The sequence below is a fragment of the Pan troglodytes genome, chromosome 15 (genome assembly GCF_028858775.2).
Source record: "Pan troglodytes isolate AG18354 chromosome 15, NHGRI_mPanTro3-v2.0_pri, whole genome shotgun sequence".
NCBI classification, from domain to species: domain Eukaryota; kingdom Metazoa; phylum Chordata; class Mammalia; order Primates; family Hominidae; genus Pan; species Pan troglodytes.
In genome coordinates this window covers 72960017-72981098 of record NC_072413.2, presented here as the reverse complement: position 1 = coordinate 72981098, position 21082 = coordinate 72960017, and the positions used below count along the sequence as shown (strand labels likewise).

General features: G+C 41.6%; 1 protein-coding gene and 1 non-coding gene across 30 annotated transcripts in view; one reads left to right on the top strand and one right to left on the bottom strand.

The window, feature by feature from the left end:
• Nucleotides 1-14242, top strand: part of MLH3 (mutL homolog 3) — a 34696-nt gene extending 20454 nt beyond the window's left edge. For 21 of the 29 annotated variants that reach the window (XR_010151234.1, XR_010151229.1, XR_010151228.1 and 18 more), the window contains 5 exons: nucleotides 341-500; nucleotides 8010-8033; nucleotides 8136-8214; nucleotides 12052-12203; nucleotides 13827-14242. Coding sequence is in view for 19 of the 29 variants with exons in the window: in XM_016926434.4 (XP_016781923.4) it covers nucleotides 341-500; nucleotides 8010-8033; nucleotides 8136-8214; nucleotides 12052-12203; nucleotides 13827-13946 (535 nt within the window). In the remaining 10 variants the exon portion in view is untranslated. Of the gene's footprint in view, nucleotides 1-327; nucleotides 501-8009; nucleotides 8034-8135; nucleotides 8215-12051; nucleotides 12204-13826 lie in introns of those variants that run through there. The other 8 variants (XR_010151231.1, XR_010151225.1, XM_063793731.1 and 5 more) reach the window with 2 other exon arrangements.
• LOC112205537 (U6 spliceosomal RNA) lies at nucleotides 10162-10268 on the bottom strand. The gene has a single exon (XR_002939475.1). It is a non-coding gene; the product is annotated as a U6 spliceosomal RNA (small nuclear RNA).
• Nucleotides 14243-21082: the final 6840 nt, after the last annotated feature.

The following is a 21082-nucleotide window of genomic DNA, read 5'->3' as shown; positions in this document are numbered from 1 at the left end:
TTCAAATCACTCTCAGACCTTTTCTTCATGCCAGACTCCGTTAAGTGCCAGCAGCCAGAAGTTAGCAGTTCCTCAATGAAGAAAACACACTTAGAAACAAGACTTAGACACAGATTGATTCCCAATGGAAAAGAGAAAAACAATAAAGGTTACTATAATTCAAAAAGGAAATTTGATAATAAAAATCCCAAACACCCACACATAAGTGTGAGAAAAACAATACAGTTGTTAAGGCCTGTGGCAGCTTTTGAAAAACTATTAAGTAGTATTTGGAACCAGTACTGAAGTGCAAATGAAGTAGCACTCTTTTTTTTTTTAACATTTGAGGTTATCTCTTTAGGTGTTACCACAAAAATCTGGAAGATCTGGGCCTTGAATTTGCATTTCCAGACACTAGTGATTCTCTGGTCCTCGTGGGAAAAGTACCACTATGTTTTGTGGAAAGAGAAGCCAATGAACTTCGGAGAGGAAGATCTACTGTGACCAAGAGTATTGTGGAGGTAAGACACAGCTGCAGATGTTAAGGAAATTGCTGAGTGATGGTAACCTCATATTTTGTCTGTAGATTCTCTGAATTCATCTTTTCTGCAACAAGTATTCATGGTATTTACCTGCTGTGTGCCAGGAGCTAGAAATTCAGAGATGAGTTAGCTCAAAATAAGGAAGAAGGGCATTTAAAGAATTATAGTCAGTGAACTTTGGCTAGTAGAGGTATGTGTTTTGCTTTCTTCCCAATGATAAAGGTAATGAAAACTAAGAGTCTAGAATGCACCAAAATAGTTTTTCAGAAGTGTTGTGGAAACACAGAATGACTTGTGTGCCTGGGGAGGTGAAGTCAATGAAAATGTCACAGAAAAGCTGTTTTCTTAAGAAAAGTTTTTACTTTTGAGAGACCAGGTCTCACTCTGTTGCCCAAGCTGGAGTGCAGTGGTGCAATCATAGCTCACTGTAGCCTTGATCTCCTGGGCACAAGCAATCTTCCTGCCTCAGCCTCCCAAGTAACTCGGACTACAGACACGCACCACCATGCCTGGCTAATTTTTTCCTTTTTTTTTTTTTTGTAGAGATGGGGGTCTTGCTATGTTGCCCAGGCTGGTCCTGAACTTCTGGCCTCAAGCAATCCCCTTGCGTTGGCTTCCCAAACCCCCGGCATTACAGGCATGAGCCACTGCACACAGCCAGAAAAGTCTTACAGAATAGTGGGAAACTAGGCCGGGCAAGGTGGCTCACACCTGTAATGCCAGCACTTTGGGAGGCCGTGGTGGGTGGTTCACCTGAGGTTGGGAGTTCGAGACCAGCCTGACAAGCATGGAAAAACCCCATCTCTACTAAAAATAGAAAATTAGCCGGGCGTGGTGGTACATGCCTATAATCCCAGCTACTCAGGAGGCTGAGGCAGGAGAATGGCTTGAACCTGGGAGGCGGAGGTTGCATTGAGCCAAGATTGTGCCATTGTACTCCAGCCTGGGCAACAAGAGTGAAACTCTGTCTCAAAAAAAAAAAGAAAAAAAGAATAGTGGGAAAGTGCTGAGTACAGAAGAGGGGAGAAGGGCATTCTAGACAGAGGAATACACAGCAGACTTGAGACACATCCTATGTTTAGGGAACTATCAATAGATATGGCTCAAATTAAGATCTACAGTTGACCCTTGGATAACTTGGGTCTGAACTGCACAGGTGCACTTCAATGCAGATTTTCTTCCACCTCTGCCACTCCTGAGACAGCAAGACCAACCTTTCCTCTTCTTCCTCCTCCTTAGCCTATTCAATGTGAAAATGATGAGGGTGAAGGCCTTTATGATGATTCATTTCCACTTAATGAATAATAAATATATTTTCTGTTTCTTATGATTTTCTTAACATTTTCTTTTTCTTTTTCTTTTTCTTTTTTCTTTTTTCTTTTTTTTTTGTGATGCCCAGGCTGGAGTGCAATGGCACAATCTCGGCTCACTGCAACCTCCACCTCCCGGGTTAAAGCGATTCTCCTACCTCAGCCTCCCAAGTAGCTGGGATTACAGGCGCACACCACCACGCCCCAGCTAATTTTTGTATTTTTAGTAGAGATGGGGTCTCACCATGTTGGCCAAGCTGGTCTTGAACCCCTGACCTCAAATGATCCACCTGCCTTGGCCTCCCAAAGTGCTGGGATTACAGGCATGAGCCACTACGCCTGGCCAACATTTTCTTTTCTCTAGCTTACTTAATTGTAAGAATACAGTGTGTAATATATACAGCACACAAAATATGTGTTAATCAACTGTTTATATTATTGGTAACGCTTCTGATCAACGGTAGGCTATTGGTAGTTAAGACTTGGGGAAATCAGGCCAGGTGCAGTGGCTCACACCTGTAATCCCAGCATTTTGGAAGGCCAAGGCGGGCAGATCATTTGAGGTCAGGAGTTCAAGACCAGCCTGGCCAACATGATGAGACCCCGTCTCTACTAAAAATAAAAAAATTAGCCAGGCATGATGGTATGTGCCTGCAATCCCAGCTACTTGGGAGGCTGAGGCATGAGAATTGCTTGAACCCAGAAGGTGGAGGTTGCAGTGATCCAAGATCACTGCACTGCACTCCAGCCTGAGTGACACAGTAAGACTCCGTCTCAAAAAAAAAAAATGGGGGGGAAATCAGAAGTTATACTTGGATCTTTGACTGGATGGGAGTTGGCTAGATGGGTTGTCAAGGTCAAATCATAAAATAATTTAGCATATTCTACTAAGTAGTTTGCATTTTATCCTATAGGCAGCCAGTGAAAAATTTTAAGCAGGAGAGTAAGGTCCATTTTAGATTGCATTCCAAATATGATTACTTTACATATATGTTTTGGTAAAGGTTTGGAAAGCTACTGCTGGGATGTGGCATTGGAGGTATTAGAGAGAACTATTACTTTTTACTTTGATTACTTATATGTTTCTTTTTTTATAGCAAATATCATTTATTTTGTCTTTATTGTCTTTTTCCTCTCCTTTCCTGTTTTCTATTATAGTTTTCTGTATTTCTCTCTCTTTTTTTTTGCTCTACTCGTTTAGAAGTTATATATTCCATGTATGTCCTTTTAGAGATTAGCCTTAACTTTTAGCATGCATACTTATCAAAGTTTAAAAGTAATTCATTTCTCTATCCTCTTCCTAACTGTACCAAAATCTTACAAATCGTTCATCTCCCATCACCCTCCTCCCATCTTCCATGTTGCTGTCTAGTACTTTAATTCCACCTTGTTTTTAATTCCCTGGTGGTCATTTATTTTATAGTCAATCTTTATTTAGATTAAAAAAAGTGTTCACCAGAGTCTTTGTTCACCATTGCCTCTTGCATCCTACTTATTCTGTGTTCTTTTGTGTTTTTTTTTTTTGGTTTTTTTTTACTGAAGTAAATCTCTTACAAGATCTTTTATCCACAAACAGATCCTGAGACAAAAAATACAAAAATATAAAAATAAATAGAAGTTATTTTAGTAAGAGTCCATGGGCCAGGCATGGTGGCTCACGCCTGTAATCCCAGCACTTTGGGAGGCCAAGGCGGGCAGATCACCTGAGGTCAGGAGTTTTGAGACCAGCCTGGCTAACGTGGTGAAACCCTGTCTCTACCAAAAATACAAAAATTAGCTGGGCATGGTGGTGGGTACTTGTAATTCCAGCTACTCGGGAGGCTGAGGCAGGAGAATTGCTTGAACCCAGGAGGCGGAGGTTGCAATGAGCTGAGATCACGCCATTGCACCCCAGCCTGGGTGACAAGAGTGAAACTCTGTCTCAAAAAAAAAAAAAAAAAAGTCCATGAATGATAAGCTGTCTTTTAAAGTATCTTTATTTTGCCTTCATACTTGCATGATTATCTAGCTAAAAACAGAATTTCACATTGCCAGTTATCCCCCCCGCATTTTGAAAATATTTCACTACTTTTGACTTTCTATTTTATTTTATTTTATTTTATTTTTTGAGACAGAGTCTCACTCTGTTACCCAGGCTGGAGTGCAATGGGATGATCTCAGCTCACTGCAACTTCCGCCTCCCAGGTTCAAGCAATTCTCCTGCCTAAGCCTACAAAGTAGCTGGGATTACAGGTGCCCACCACCACACCCAGCTAATTTTTGTATCTTCAGCAGAGATGGGGTTTCACCATGTTGGCCAGGCTGGTCTCAAACTCCTGACCTCAGGTGATCCGCCTGCCGTGGCCTCCCAAAGTGCTGGGATTACAGGTGTGAGCCACCGCACCCAGCCTGACTTTCTGTTTTAGCCATTGAAGTCCTTAGTCAATCCAATTATTACTCTGTAGGTAATCTGATTTTCCCTCTGGTTGCTTTAACGATGGTTCACTTTGTCTTTGGTGTTCTGCAATTTCCCTGTGATGTATCTTTGTATGGATTTATTTTCATTTCCTTCTGGAGATTCACTATGCTTCTTCAGTTTGGAAAGTATGCAGTCATTATCACCTCAAACGTTTCTTTCCCATTCTCTCTCTTGTCTCTTGGAAATTTTGTCAGATATCTACTGGGCCTTATCTTTCTACTCTGCATGCCTCTTCAACTCTCTTCCATATTTCCCATTGCTTTCTCTCTCTGTGATACATTCTGTGAAATCTCCTCACTTATCTTCCAGTGAACTAAAGTATCTCTTCATCTTCTGTTTAATTATGTTTAGCTTATCCACTGAGTTTTTTATTTCAGTGACTAAATTTTTAATTTCAATGGCTATATTTTTTATTTCCAGAAGTTGTGTTTTTTTCCCCAAATCTCACTCTTCCTTTTTCATGGTGTCCTTTTTTCATGATTGTTCCTACTCCTTTATCGCTAGCTTTCTTTATTTGGAGCACAGGCAAATCCACATCCACCTCATCTAGAAGTCTGAAGTGCTTTAGTAATATCTAAAATAGTAAAATCTAAAATTAGAGGATAGATGTAGTAGATAAATTGGGGGATAGATTGATGTGGGAAGATTTGAGTCAGGGAGAGCAGCTGAGGGGTTATTGCAGTGGTTAAGGTAAGAGAAGATGAGGATTGGACTGAGTCAGTAGCAGAGGGAGTAGAGAGGAGTGACATATTTGAGACAGAATTTGGGAGGCAGAAGCAAGAGGACTTGGTGAGCAATCAAACGTGAAAGGAATAAAGGAGGAAACAAAAGCAACAGTGATTCTGAGGGTTGTAGCATGGGTGGCTGGAAGGATGGTGGTGCCATTGACAGAGAAGGGACACAGATGAGGAGGAACAAACCTGCCTAGGAGTTCCATCGTGAAGGTGGGTTTAGACACAGTGAATGTGCCTGCAGGTGGAATGCCCAGTGGATAGGCACACTTAAAAGATCTGGTACTTGGAAAATAAATCTGGGCTGTACATATCTATCTGAGAGTTAACAGTATATATATATTGATAGTATCAGAAGCTGGAGAAGGGCCTTGAGGAAGCGAGGTTGTCCAGGGAGAATATGGAGAGTGAAAAGGAAGAGAGAAAAGAGTGGAGCCTGTGGAACATCAGCATCCAGGGTGCATATGCTTTGGCAAAGGTCTGGAAAGCTCTGCTGAAAAGAGCAAATTCTAAGGATGGCTGAAAATACTTGGTTAGAGAGGGAGGAGGAAAACCAGGAAAAAGCAATATTGCCAAAACTAAGGAAAGTTTTAAGCAAGGAGGGAATGGTCAATAACGGCTATGAAGTAGAGCCTGAAACGTTGGACTTGACTGTCATGAGGACATTAGTTGTCTTGTGGAATCATTTCCTGGGGATGAGGTGGGGCAGAAGATAGAGTGCAGTGAGTCAGGAGTGCGTGAAGCAGGAGGAAGTGAAGCTAAGTAGACAACTCTTTCAGGAACTTTGGCTACACACAGAAAAAGAGAGATGGGGTGAGAGCTAAAGGTTAGAAGTGGTTGGGAAGTGTGGGGTGGGATTCAAGGCTGAGGAAAGGTGTTTGTTTGCTTTAAGACAAAAAAGACGTAAGCAGGTTTGCAGGCCAAGGGGGAAACATTCAAGAGGAAGAGCAGCTGTCAGTCAGCTCTTGGGTCATCTTGGCTTTGCCCTTTCCAGAATCGCCTTTGGATCAGACAGATCCAAAGATTTGCTCTGCTTCCAGCAAAGCTCTTTCCTCCCCACAGACATGCTTTCTCTAAGACCCCTGCTCCAAATTGTCCTAAATCCAAAAGATAGGATCTGTTAGTCTTTTATTGTAATTCAATCCCTAATATGTAACCAGAAAATTATAAGAAAAACTTTTCCTGAAGGAACTTAAAAGACTACTGTTAAGGAGTTCGCTTCAAATGGAAACAAACCTCTGGTTTCAGAAAATCTTGATTATCCTATGTCAGGCTGATCAGGAGAGACTTTGTGTGATTCTGGAAGAAGCTGGAACAGTTTTGGTGTTTTGAGGAGGTAGCTACTTGAATCCTAGCAGTTGAAAGATCATTAATACATCCTTCTATAAAACTCTATCTTCTAGCCTGGTGAGGAGGTGGAGGCTGCAGTGAGCCGAGATCGCGCCATGGCACTCCAGCCTGGGCAACAACGAGACTCCGTCTCAAAAAATTAAAAATAATAAAAATACGGCCAGGTGCAGTGGCTCACAACTGTAATCCCAGCACTTTGGGAGGCCAAGGCAGGCGGATCATCTGAGGTCGGGAGTTCGAGACCAGCCTGACCAACATGGAGAAACCCTGTCTCTACTAAAGATACAAAATTAGCCAGGCGTGGTGGTGCATGATTGTAATCCCAGCTACTCAGGAGGCTGAGGCAGGAGAATCGCTTGAACCCAGAAGGCAGAGGTTGCGGTGAGCCAAGATCGTGCCATTGCACTCCAGCCTGGGCAACAAGAGTGAAACTCCATCTCAAAATAAGTAACTAACTAACTAACTAAATAAATAAAAAATAAAATAAAAATATTAAATTATCCAGCATTAAACAGACCATTGGAATATAAAATGGACTGAGATGAGACCCATCACCCCTTCACTAAGCTTACAAACAGATGTTTTACCATCCCAGATGTACAAACACAAGAATGTTTGCTCTCCATCCACACTAAGCTTTGTTAGTGGATTGAGTCTTATGAGACCATCTTTCTGTTTAGGTTTGTTTGGGAAAACATGTGATTTTTAAATTACATGTAATATAGTATCTACTACCTAGCTCTTGATAACTGTGCTCATTTATAGGCATGGCAGACTAGAGTATAGATGAAGGAGGGAAGAGAATTTCCTGAGTCTGGTTTTAAAAGAAAATGTACCATGTTGTAATCTTAGGAGCAGATTTACACATAGCCTTTTCCAGGAGTAAAGAAATGATTTTCTTATAAAGAAATCATTAAATGTGCAACAGGTTTTTTTCTTTTTACCTCCAGAGGTTAAACAAATTGGTAGCATGAAATAGTGTCTGCTTTAAATTTCTTTAAGGTTCTTTTGTAAATATTAATATCCACAGGGATATAACTATTGAAAAGGTTACCCCAGGGACAGAGACATGCAAGGGAGGAGAAATTTCTCAACAAAGGGCCTCAGAAAATAAACTTTCTGACCTGAAGGGAATTGTCCCCAAAAAGCCCGTGGGAACTAAAGTGACTGTTTACTTATGTTTATGATATTTAAGCAAGTGTTATACTGAGCAGTGGTTGTGTTGATGGTTGTTGTGTATTTATTCTCAGTTTTGTGTAATATTACACTTGTTCTGGCTAAGATTACACACACAAACAGACAGCCTTTTAGTGAGAAGCCTTCCTGATGTTTTGAATTGGTTGAATCATCAAGGCTACTCTCACCAGCTACATAACCTCATTACTTGAGAAGCTATCTCTGGAGGAAGTCTCAGTAGCTAAATATATTCTGTGTTCAATAAGAGTTCTATTCAGTTGCTTGGTTTTTTCATATTCAAAGTGCCTTACAACAGATAAATTTGTACGCAAGTGCTGTATTGCTGTAACTCTTTCTTTCAGGAGGCATGATTTAAAGAAGAAAATTGAGATATTTTGTAAACTATCAAAGGGCAAGTAAAACATAACAGTAGATTAAAGCCGATTTTCCTTTTGCTTTGCAGGAATTTATCCGAGAACAACTGGAGGTAAGCTTTTCCTTTATTTTGGGGTTTCACACAGAAGCACCACACATAAAAGGCTTCGTTGTTCCATTTTCTTTTCCTGTTAATAATGTGTTTATGCATTAGCTACTCCAGACCACCGGAGGCATCCAAGGGACATTGCCACTGACTGTCCAGAAGGTGTTGGCATCCCAAGCCTGCCATGGTAAGCCCTTCAACATAGCAGTGATCAAACACCTCTGCATGCAGAGCCCTGGCAGGGCTGCCAGGATTACGAAAGAGGCAGAGGGTACATTTACTACTTGACTCTTGGAGAATACAATTTAGATCAAGAAACTGAATATACATTTTTAAAAATCACTTTTACAAAAACAAAATCCCAACACAAAAATTTGACTATACTGCTGCCTGACCTATATGAGTGGAGGAATAACTCCTAGAGGAGACGCATTTTGAGATGAATTTTGAATGAGCTGGGGAACATGGGTTCATAGCATGGAAGGGGGAATTCACTATAGGGAGAGTAAACAGCCTGTGCAGAGAGGCAGAACAGAAACAAGTTAGTTATATGAGAAGCAGCAAAGAGTATCAAGAAACTAGGCAGGTAAGAGAACAGAAACCTAGAAGGTCACAGCAAAACCTTTGGATTTGATACAGAAGGCATTAGAATTAGCAAGCGTTCTTTTTTTATCTTTCCAACTTTCATTTTAGGTTCAGGGGGTACATGTGTACTTTGTAACATGGATGAGTTGCATGTCACAGGGGTTTGGTGTACAGATTATTTTGTCACCCAGGTAATGAGCATAGTACCCAATAGGTAGTTCTGATCCTCACCCACCTCCCACCCTCCACCCTCAAGTAGGCCCAGGTGTCTGTTACCCCTTCTTTGTTTCTATGTGTATTCAATGTTTGGCTCCCACTTTTAAGTAAGAACATGCAGTATTTGGTTTTCTAATTCACTTAGGATGATGGCCTCTAGCTCTGTCTATGTTTTTGCAAAGGATGTGATCTCGTTCTTTTTTATGGCGACATAGTATTCCATGGTGTATATGTACCACATTTTCTTTATACAATCCACCATTGATGAGCATTGAGGTTGATTCCATGTCTTTGCTATCGTAAATAGTGCTGCAGTGAGCATAACACATGCATTTGTCTTTATGGTAGAATGATTTCTGTTTCTTTGGGCATATTCCCAGTAATGGGATTACTGGGTTGAATGGTAGTTTTGCTTTAAGTTCTTTAAGAAATCTCTAAACTGTTTTCCACAGTGGCTGAACTAATTTATATTTCCCACCAGCAGTGTATAAGTGTTCCGTTTTCTTTGCAGCCTCACCAGCATCTGTTATTTTTTAACTTTTTAATACCAGCCATTCTGACTGGTGTGAGATGGTATCTCACTGTGATTTTGATTTGCATTTCTCTAATGATTAGTGACACTGAACATTTTTTATATGCTTCTTGGCCATGTGTATGTCTTCTTTTGAGAAGTGTGTGTTCATGTCCTTTGCCCATTTTTTAATAGGGTTTTTTGGTTTTTGCTTGTTAATTTATTTAAGTTCCTTATAGATTCTGGATATTAGTTCCTTATATAGATTCTGGATATTAGACCTCTGTTGGATGCAGTTTGCAAATATTTTCTCCCATTCTGTAAGTTGTCCGTTTATTCTGTTGATAGTTTCTTTTGCTGTGGAGAAGCTCTTTAGTTTAATTAAGTCTCACTTGTCAATTTTCGTTTTATTGCAGTTGCTTTTAGAGTCTTTACCAGGAAATCTTTGCCAAGGCCTACGTCCAGAATGGTATTTCTGAGGTTTTCTTCTAGGGTTTTTGTAAAAAGATGGAATGCGCCCAGGCGCGGTTGCTCACGCCTGTAATCCCAGCACTTTGGGAGACCAAGGCGGATGGATCACCTGAGGTCAGGAGTTCGAGACCAGCCTGGCCAACATGGTGAAATCCCATCTCTACTAAAAACACAAAAATTAGCCAGGCGTGGTGGCGGGCACCTGTAATCCCAGCTACTCAGGAGGCTGAGGCAGGAGAATCACTTGAAACCAGGAGGTGGAGGTTGCAGTGAGCCAAGATCACGCCACTGCACTCCAGCCTGGGTGACAGAGTGAGACTCCATCTCAAAATAATAATAATAATAATAATAATGAAGATGGAATGCTTCACGAATTTGCATGTCATCCTTGTGCACGGACCATGCTAATCTTCTCCGTATCACTCCAATTTTATTATATGTGCTGCCAAAGCGAACACCATTGAGGGTTCTTGAGCAGGGTAATATGATACAATATAGAAAATGGGGAGCTGGGTGAGGCCCTGTGAGGAAGGTGCCTGCTTCTCCTTCGCCTTCCGCCATAATTGTAAGTTTTCTGAGGCCTCCCCAGCCATGCAGAACTGTGAGTCATTTAAATGGTCTTTCCTTTATAAATGACCCAGTCTTGGTCATTTCTTCATAGCAGTGTGAGAACAGACTCATACTCCTCTATCACCAAATGTCATCATTGCCACCTTCAAAATGTATCTTCAGTCCGTCTGATTCAGTCTGTCTGGCTCCTCCCTCATTTTTGCCACTGTTGAGCTCTCTTACTTAGTTCTTCACATCCACTCTGGCTCCCTTTCAAGCTGCTCTTCTCTCAGCACCCAGAGGAATCTTTTTGAAACATCCCTCCAAGCATGTTGTTCTTCTAACTAAAATGTGTCAATGATGACCCATTGCTCTTGGGATAGAAATGTGATTTTTTACTGTGGCCCACAAGGGTCTTCGTGATTTGGCCCCTGCCTGCCTCTCCAGTGTCACGTCATATCACTCTCCACCTTGTTCTTTACATCCCAGCCTGCTTTTTTGGTCTTCTACTTCCTGTGTGCTAAACATCTGTCAGCGTCGGGGCCTCTGCACTGGCCTTCTCCTCTACCTGAAACACCTTTCTCTCCTTCTTCAATTAGCCACGTCTTTCTTAACCTAAAGTCTCAGCTTGAATACTACTTTGCCAGGAAAGCCTTCCTTAAGCTCCTAAACTGGGTTTGGTCCTCCTATTATATATTCATATCCTGTATTTTATAGCACCTATATTTATCATTTAAATTATTGTGTAATTATCTGCTTCATGTTTGTCTCCCCTATTAGACCACAAGCGCCATGAGGATGGAAATTATCTGTCTCATTAACTGCCTGACAAAGCTCCCAGTACAAAGTATATACTTAATAAATATTTGTTGACTGGGTAAATTGTGCATAAAGGCAGGTTATAACAATATGAGAGTTTAGATTAGGAAGATTATTATGGAAATTAGAAAAAAAGAAGCAAATAAAATGAACATTGTAAGGAAACAATCAGAGATTGCTATTGGACGATCCATGGAAAAAGATAACCCCAACTTCACAAACCCATAAAGAGTAGGCAAAAATACTGCTCTTGCCTCTTGGAGAAAAACTCTGAAAGCCAGATCCTAACAAGTTAAGGAATGCCTCCTACAGAGATTAGAAAGACAAATACTCCGTAAGAAAAAGCTGAGAGACAGAAGGTCAGTCCTGAAGCCTTAGTTTCATCCATGGTCATAAGCACTAATTTATTTCCCTCTTTTTTTTTTTTTTTTTTTTTTTTTTTTGAGAACAGAGTCTCGCTCTGTTGCCCAGGCTGGAGTGCAGTGGCATGATCTCGGCTCACTGCAACCCCCGCCTCCTGGGTTCAAGTGATTCTTCTGCCTCAGCCTCCCAAGTAGCTGGGACTATAGGCGCGTGCCACCACACCCGGCTAATTTTTGTATTTTTAGTAGAGGCGGGATTTCACCATATTGGCCAGGCTGGTCTTGAACTCCTGACCTCATGATCTGCCCGCCTCAGCCTCCCAAAGTGCTGGGATTACAGGTGTGAGACACCGTGCCCGGACTATAAGCACCAATTTCAAGCAGGATTAAAGCTTCATTAAAGAAGCCTAAGAAACATGTTACTTTTTCCAGATATTTGGCAGTGGCCCAAGGTCAGCATTGGTTTCCCACTATATACACTATAACCTTCTTGTTTCTGTCTTTCATTTAGGGGCCATTAAGTTTAATGATGGCCTGAGCTTACAGGAAAGTTGCCGCCTTATTGAAGCTCTGTCCTCATGCCAGCTGCCATTCCAGTGTGCTCACGGGAGACCTTCTATGCTGCCGTTAGCTGACATAGACCACTTGGAGCAGGAGAAACAGGTACATTAATGACTAACAGGAGCAGGAGGGAGCAAAGTTTATCTTCTCTTTCTTTTCTGGCTTTTACTATGCAACTGTAATCTGTCTTAACCTTTCCAAAATAGGAGAGTTTTGCAAAATCTGCATTGGAAGTTTCACATAAAGCCTCACCCATTTCATTTTCCAGCTCAAATCCAAAATGGAACTTAGACTGAACTGTCAGGTCACCTACATAATGGCTTTGTATTTTAAAACTTAACACATGTACAGACTTATGTATCCTGAATATCTATTGCCTGCTGGCTCTAGGTTTCATAATATGCAGTTCTTTCTGAAGCTACTGAAAGTTGGTAGAAGCACAGCAAATTCACTGTTGGCAATATAGAGCCTCAACTTCTAGTTTCTTGATAGTACCTGCTGGAAACGGTGATCTGTGACTGTAGCTGGCCATCCCCAAGGATCTTGAGTTATGGTTTGAGGATCATCAGACAGGGACCCAAGCTTGGGGATCTCTACATTATGCTTTGGCCCTAATTACCCAGCAACCTGCAAACTACAATGTGGATAATGCAGAAAAGGGACAGAATGGCTTAAATTCTGTCCTTGTTATAATCTTCAGTGAAGGAGAACATGGAGAACATAACAGGAATGTCCCTGTTGCTGCTTTCCAAAATCTTTCCTTTTTTTTTGTTTTTTGAGACGGAGTTTTGCTGTTGTTGCGCAGGCTGGAGTGCAATGGTGCGATCTTGGCTCACCGCAACCTCTGCCTCCCGGGTTCAAGCAATTCTCCTGCCTCAGCCTCCCCAGTAGCTGGGATTACAGGCATGTGCCACCACGCCCGGCTAAGTCTGTATTTTTAGTAGAGACAGTGTTTCTCCATGTTGGTCAGGCTGGTCTCGAGCTCCCGACCTCAGGTGAACTGTCCACCTTGGCCTCCCAAAGTGCTGAGATTATAGGCATGAGCCACTGCGCCCTGCCCAAAATCTTTTCTTTTGCTAACCTTTCCCTGCTAAGGGATATAAAATCTTTTCTTGCATGGAGTTTTCAGGGACTAATGTCTGACTCAACTAGCTGATTTTACTTCATTAAAACCTCTTTGTTTCACAAAGAAAAATATGAAGAAAGTTTTTCTCCATTGCTGAGAGCTGGGAATCTAGACTTAAAGTTCTCAGTCCCCTTTGTTCCTTAAAACAATCTGTAATCTCTATTGAATCCAGAAGTTAGAAATCTAAACAGATTATAACAGCCAGACTTTGGAAATATTTGTATGCTACCTACATTTTCTATTTTTTTTTTTTTTTTTGTGAGACGGAGTCTCACTCTGTCGCCCAGGCTGGAGTGCAGTGGCACGATCTCGGCTCACCACAACCTCCGCCTCCCAGGTTCAATCAATTCTCCTGCCTCGGCCTCCTGAGTAGCTGGGATTATAGGCATGCGCCACCACACCCGGCTAATTTTTTTTTGTAGTTTTAGTAGAGACAGGGTTTCACCGTATTGGCCAGGCTGGTCTCAAACTCCTGACCTTGTGATCCGCCTGCCTTGGCCTCCCAGAGTGCTGGGATTACAGGTGTGAGTCACCTCGCCCAGCCTGTATGCTACCTACATTTTCATATTGCTAATTGAAGTTATTCTTTCTTCCCATAGATTAAACCCAATCTCACTAAACTTCGCAAAATGGCCCAGGCCTGGCATCTCTTTGGAAAAGCAGAGTGTGATACAAGGCAGAGCCTGCAGCAATCCATGCCTCCCTGTGAGCCACCATGAGAACAGAATCACTGGTCTAAAAGGAACAAAGGGATGTTCACTGTATGCCTCTGAGCAGAGAGCAGCAGCAGCAGGTACCAGCACGGCCCTGACTGAATCAGCCCAGTGTCCCTGAGCAGCTTAGACAGCAGGGCTCTCTGTATCAGTCTTTCTTGAGCAGATGATTCCTCTAGTTGAGTAGCCAGATGAAATTCAAGCCTAAAGACAATTCATTCATTTGCATCCATCCATTTGCATTGCTATATAGTATCTACCTTTTGCTACTTATTTAATGATAAAATTTAATGACAGTTTGATTGGTTGCTTGGTTTGTTATTTGAAGGGTGTGATTTTTGTTTTCATACAGTTTTTTTTCAAGCTTCACATTTGCGTGTATCTAATTCAGCTGATGCTCAAGTCCAAGGGATAGTCTGCCTTCCCAGGCTGCCCCCAGGGTTTCTCCACTGGTCCCCTCTTTTCCCTTCAGTCTTCTTCACTTCCCTATGCTGCTGCTTCATGTGCTACATCTCAGACTTAAAGAGTTTCTCTACTACAGTGAAAACATTCTCTAGGGTCTTTCATCAGGCCTTTAGTTATTTTAGGGATAAAAACTATTGATAAAAAGGACAAGGATAGAACAGAGAAAATTTAAAGTCCTGTTCCGGGTTTTTTGTTATGTTTTCTTTAAAAACTCAGAGACTGATGTTCAATATCCCAAACCAGTAAAATGGTGAAAATACTATGAGCTTGTTTTTTAAAATATGATTTTTTTTGGTACTTTATAAAGTATCTCTTTATGTGAAAGCAATTGTCATATCAAAACACAGCATACATACGTTCAACCTAACCAAATATCTTTACACTTTTTCTTTCAGGAGACAAGGGTTCTTTGGGTCCCTTTCAAACGGTATCTTGGTGTTATTACATTATGCCTATCTATTGCCCTTATAATTTCACTTGGGACCAGGACTGATCGTTCTGCAAATGCTTGTTATGCCATTCTCAATCTATTGTTCCCGCACCTTTTCACATGATTTGTGGTTAATAGGACTCAATAGACTAAAATTGCATAGTAGAAAAAAAATGCAAAAAGCCAGCTGGTAATGTTTATTGCAACTAGGGTGCTATACAATTAGTAAGATGATGCAATGAGAATTTCTACTTTTGTATTTCCTGACCAGCCTGCTCAAAGTGGCTTTTATATCAATGGAATGATTTTCCTCATTTTTTAATACAGGAAACCAATTCGTGCTCATGGAAGAAAAGTTCCTTTGCCAGCAGCCTTGAAGTGAATCTTACAGGAGCAATGAAAGTATTGCATTCATTAGCGTCTGCCCCAGAGAAGGTTCAGAGAAAACCTTCACTTGTTTTCAAGGGGATCCTTGTAGATTTACGTAATTGGAATCCTGAAGAACAGGCCCTGCTGTCTAAAAAATGGCTTTTATTCTTCTAAATACATATAAACGGATGTTTTATAGATGGGAAGACATGACCTTAGAAAGGAGAGAGTTTTCAGAGGATTTGCCAGGCTGTCAGGGGCTCTGCCTCCAGGCCCAGTGTGGCAGTGTGGCCTCAGGGCCTCCGCCTCCCTGCTTAAGGGCTGCACGGAGGCCAACTGTCCTGGAAGTTGTAAAAATCTTTTAAGGCCAGACCAATTTGAGGGATTTTAAAAAGTGTCTCAGTGCCTCTTATGATTTCAGAAGGTTTTGCTATGTGTAATCCCAACTACTGTTTTCTTGAGAGTAGCAGAGGATTAGAAAAAGTCCTCCATAAATTATGTAACCGGCCTTCCTGACTAGCCTGACTCAAGCAATGTAAGAGATAATTATTCTGTTTTCATAATTTATAAGTGTGGGGGCATGCCTCAGCATAAAAACAACCTATTAGGGAAAAATATCTAATAGATTACCTTTATCGCCTGTTAGGGTTTTATGTTGTTTTTAACTCAGATGCCATAAGAACAAAGATACATGTAATTTATAATAGTAATCATTAATACCTATACTGTGCTTTAAGGTTTACAAAATAATTTTTCTCATACTTTCTCTTATTTTAATTTCTTGACAGTCCATGAGGTAAGGTGGTAGCTTTATCACCATTTTACAAAGTGGGAAACGAAGGTTCCTCTTAGGAACCTGGTTGTCACCTTTGTATAATAAAACTTCGAAGCTCGGAACTGTTAACTGGTTTGCTGAAGGCTTAGCTGTAAGAGCCAGAATTCAGACCCAGGTCTGAGTGACTTCAAACTGCACAGTCCTTCCCATTATTACCCATATGCTATCCCTTATATTTTTAATTTATTAGGAATTCATTCATTTATAAACTTGGTGATTCACCTTTATTAGATTCTGGTCGCTGAAGGCTTTAGTAACTTCAGAGTAAAACTTGAGAGATGAGATGTAAAATGCAGCCATTCTTGAGAGTTCCTTTTTCTGTAACATTCATCAACACTTTATTGAGAAGTGAAGGTTCCTATGGCTGTCTCTACCTTCAAGAGGCTTAGCTTTAGTCACTGAGAAAGACAAGGAAACTAATGATAGAATATAGTAGTTTCCTCTGGCGTTAGGTATCACAGAGTCACAGCTAGTTACAGCTAGCCCTTTATTATTGAAAGAAGAGGAGCTAGCAGTCCCACTATCAGAATTAAGACTAGAGATGGTAATAGGAGCTAGTATCAGAAAAGCTTAAGGCAAAGCATAAAGTGTAGGCTAGAATGAAGCTGGAGAATGGGGAGGGGGCTTGGGTAACATCCAGAACCTGGCTGGGGACCTGGAACTACATGAGATGTAAGAATGGAGAGGTTCTAGCAGTCAGAGGTCAGGTACAAATGAACAGCTGGGATCTGCGCATGGCAGACAGTGAAAAAACCCAGGCAAGCAAAATGGTCAGAGCAGAAGGGGGCCCAAGGCCACGTTCTTGAGATGTGGAGGGGGCTGAGGAAGCCATGCCAAGTAAGGACAGATGCAGCTCAGCAGTTCCTAGCGAGCCCTGACAAGCCAGCTCAGCTGAAGCTTCGGGTGGGAGCCAGTCATGGCATAGTGGAGTGAAGGAAGAGCAGTTTCAGGCACCCAAAACCTGACCCCCACGACTTGTTTTCCACCTGAAGAGCCACCCATTCCATCCAAACCCTTTGCAAAAGTCTGCTAACAGAACCGGCCAGTATGCTGGCCAGTCGCGATCATGCCTGTCTTTACCCTCTAAGCTGAAGCTGCTCATCAACGGTGAGATGGCAGAAAGGTGGGTCCAGAAGAGGGGAAAAGAAGGGAGTCTGTGAAAACAAAATGCTGAAGAATCTGCACCAAATAAACCCTTCCTTCCTTCCTTTTTCCTTCCATCCCTCTCTTCATTCAGCAAAACTTCAGTGAGTTCCCTTCTAAATGTATTGTATCAGAACTTGTGGGGGATATAAAGAAAAAAAAGAGGTTATCACATGGCTTAGGATGTTTCCAACCCTTGGATCATTTTCACCCCAGGCCCATTAGTTACAGAGCACTCAGTCTTACCCAGAAGCATCGGATATAGTCCAGGCAACCGGATCCAAGTGTGTGGGAATCGCAGTGTGCTGCATGTGGGAATCTATCAGGCCAGGATGATTCGAGCCGCAGCCTGCAGAAGTGGGATTCGGCCAGCCTTGCCTGACTCTGGCCTTCCAACTTGCTCTTATCTACTTCTGAAGTAAGGAATGCCCCATGATGGGCCGAGCAGTCCAAAAAAAGTGGCTTGGAGTTAGCTACCGCAATTAGCAGTTTCTCATTATTCAACACTGCATTACCTCTTTTTCATATTAGTTAACTGCAGAATTTTATTTTTATGTATTTATTATCCTTCCAAACCCAGTGTTGTAGGAAGAATATTACATATAAATGATAACTTAGGAATCTTGTCAAGTTTTTGTTTCTTCAGCACTAAGTAGCTTATTTTCTAGGCAGGTCTTAATTCTAAATGTAACATGCTTGAAAAAAACACTATTGAAAGGATCCGTCTCTTCAGCATAGTATTTAATATACATATCAGGCAATCACCATCTCAAGCATGATTAGACTCAAGTGCTGCCCTCCATCGTGTGAGGGATGCTGGGGGACTGGAAGCTTAGACTTTAGCTCTTTAAGTTGGTAAAAAAGCAATTGCAGTTTTTACCATTAATAATAATAATTGCCTAGCCATTGTGCAGTACCTTGCAAGAGCTCTTTGGCAAATGAAAGAATAATTCAAAGCAAAGTAGGCCAGATATAAAACACTTCCAAATCACATTTCAAAACTGTTCTTTCATGTCAACTAGGTGCATGTCTGCTAAGGGAGTTTTTGCAAGGACAGGTGGATAGTATGAGGCCTTTACAATAATCACGTCACCATCTGGTACTATCTGTATGGCAGAGCAGTTCTGATGTAGTTGTAGTATTACAGATCATTACAGAGTATGCCAGTCATTCCATGATGGAACTGTGACTGGCAGCCTTCATTAGCCCAAAGACTGATGCAACAGATTGCTTTGAGAAATAGTTTTGAAGCACATCCATGAAACATGATCCTATGGGTTCCAGCATTGATTTCTTTGAGGTATCATTTTACACTTCAGTTTTTCCTGGTAGAGTATTTTTCAGAGATGTCTCTTCTGAGGCTAAATTAGGAATTTCTGTTCCTTATTCAAGTTCCAAGAATTGTGCCTCTCCTGCCCTCTGCCCAAACTGGAAGATAGAAACCGTGGGAAAAAAGTATCTTTACAAACTGCACTGTTATCTAACTTGGTTTATTTAGCATATTCAGGAAGACTTTCACATCCATGGAATCCTAGTTCTATTAATTCTCTCCAAGCTACAACAGTTGTTTTTTTGTTTGTTTTTTTCCGAGTTTCTCGGTTCCGCCAGCAAGGCAGGGGTGGGAGGTGGGCACCCCTGATACCAAGGCTGACAGGTAGTGAGTTGATGTGGAACTTCTGTTTCCTCCTGTTCAGTTCAGGTTCTCTCTTTCTGATACTTACCCCTCCTCAAATAGGGAAACGGAGAGAGGGGAAATAGGAAGATGAGCCTTAATAGGGTTTACTTAATTGGGGTCATAAAGATTCTAAAAAGTATGCATTCCTGCAGTTCTGTTCTAGGCACTGTAAGAGCTGACCAGAAAGAGAGCTTCTACCCTTATAACCTTCATCCATCTCAGTCATGCCTGGGAAGGATGTTGGTGCTAATTTTAGACACAGAGACTAAGATGGACAAAGGACAAGTATCATAAAGCATTTTTGGAGCCAGGAACAGATTTAAGTTCCTTGCCTCACTGTTGCTCTTACTCCAAACCACACAATTGTACCCAAGTGAATTGCTGTTAGAATTGGTGCCTTTGGAGGAGACAATTGCTCGTAATTGGTAGCTACAAGCCACTTCACTGAGAAAGCGTGGGGTCTTAGATGCTTTAAGAAATAATAGAAAGACTGAGCCTGAGTCAGGCTCTTCTGAGTCATACAGCTTTTAGGTCAGTGTAAAATGCCGACTTTCTGAGGTCTTACTTTTTTCCCCCTCTCTGGAAGACCTAAGGCAAAGATCGCTCTCAAAGAGATATCAAAGAATAGAGACCTTTCCCTCAGAACCTACCTCTGCCCAGTGTTAACCAAAATGTGGTTTCAAATCACCTGTTCAAAGCCCACAGGGTGTTTGTTAAACATGCAGATTCTTAGTGCTCCCTCCACCCACACAGACACTGCACAAGAGGCCCTGCTTTGGACCACTAGTTCCTAAACATGGCAGAAAATCTGGATCACCTGGGAGACTTTTTAGGTTAAAAACCGGAAACAATATGTAAGCATAAACATGTCAACAAAATTAGAGGATGTCCCTCTGCTTGCCGTGCTTGGTTTTATACTTCTACACTGTTTCCCTATGCGTGTACATATAATTTTGTTTTGTTTTTGTGAGACAGAGTCTCACCCACTGTTGCCCAGGCTAAAGTGCAGTGGCCCAGTGGCACTGCTCACTGCAACCTCCACTTCCCGAGTTCAGCCTCCCAAGTAGCTGGGACTACAGGTACCCGCAACCACACCTGGCTAATTTTTGTATTTTTAGTGGAGACTAAAAATTTTATTATAGTATTTTAGTTTCGCCATTTTGACCAGGCTGGTCTCAAACTCCTGACCTCAAGTGATCTGCCCTCCTCGGCCTCCCAAAGTGCTGGGATTATAGGCATGAGCCATTGCGCCCAGCCAGTGTTGTTTTATGGAAATGAGTCCGTATTATGCATATTGCTCTGCAGCTTGTTGTGTTTTTTTCCCCAGCTTGTTTTTAACTAACAGAGTATCAAATGGACTTCCTTGCAAATCTGTCCCATTCTTTTAACACCAGGATCACAACTCAAATGCCTACAGGGGTTAGGCAGATAACATAAATGAGTTAAATGGATCCAGTAGGAACTGCAGAAAACTGGAGATGTTCCATCCAATGGCATCAGATGTTACCCAACCACAAACTAACTACTGCCATTTGGAAATGTTGGCCCAGAGTTGCCAAATTTGAGTTTTCAAGAAAAGCAAGAAATCTGAATTTTTGAAATGTGCAATCTCCAGATTTTTAAATATTGGTAACAAATTCACATTAAATGCAGTGAACCAGCCCAAATGCCTTCAATCCAGACACTGCCCCTCCAGCCATCCTTTTGAAACTTCTATTGCCATGTATAATGTTCCACGGTGTAACTGTCAATACTTACTCAACCTTTCTCCTATTGCTGGACACTTAGGCTATGACATTACAACTACTACACTGAACACTCTGTATAAATCTTTTTGCTTGTACAAAGAATTCTAGAAATACAGCTTCCAAATTGCCCTCTAAAAGGCTGTACCAATTTATAGTCCTATAAACACTACATGAGACTATCCTTTTCTGGGAAGCTTTAAACAGATTCCCAGGTAGTAACCCTGAGATGAGATGCAGTAGGACTGAGATGAATCCCAAGACTGTGTGAGTGAGTGATAGGAATCACTCTCAGGTGATTCTGATGATCAGCGAGGTTTTGGAACTACTGTTTTAGACTATGAACAAACTGTTTGGGGCCAGGAGCAGTGAATTGTAAGGGAAACTATACTTTCATTTGTACTTGTTTTTTTATTTTTTTACAGACAGAGTCCTGCTCTATCATCCAGGCAGGAGTGCAGTGGTACAATGATAGCTCAC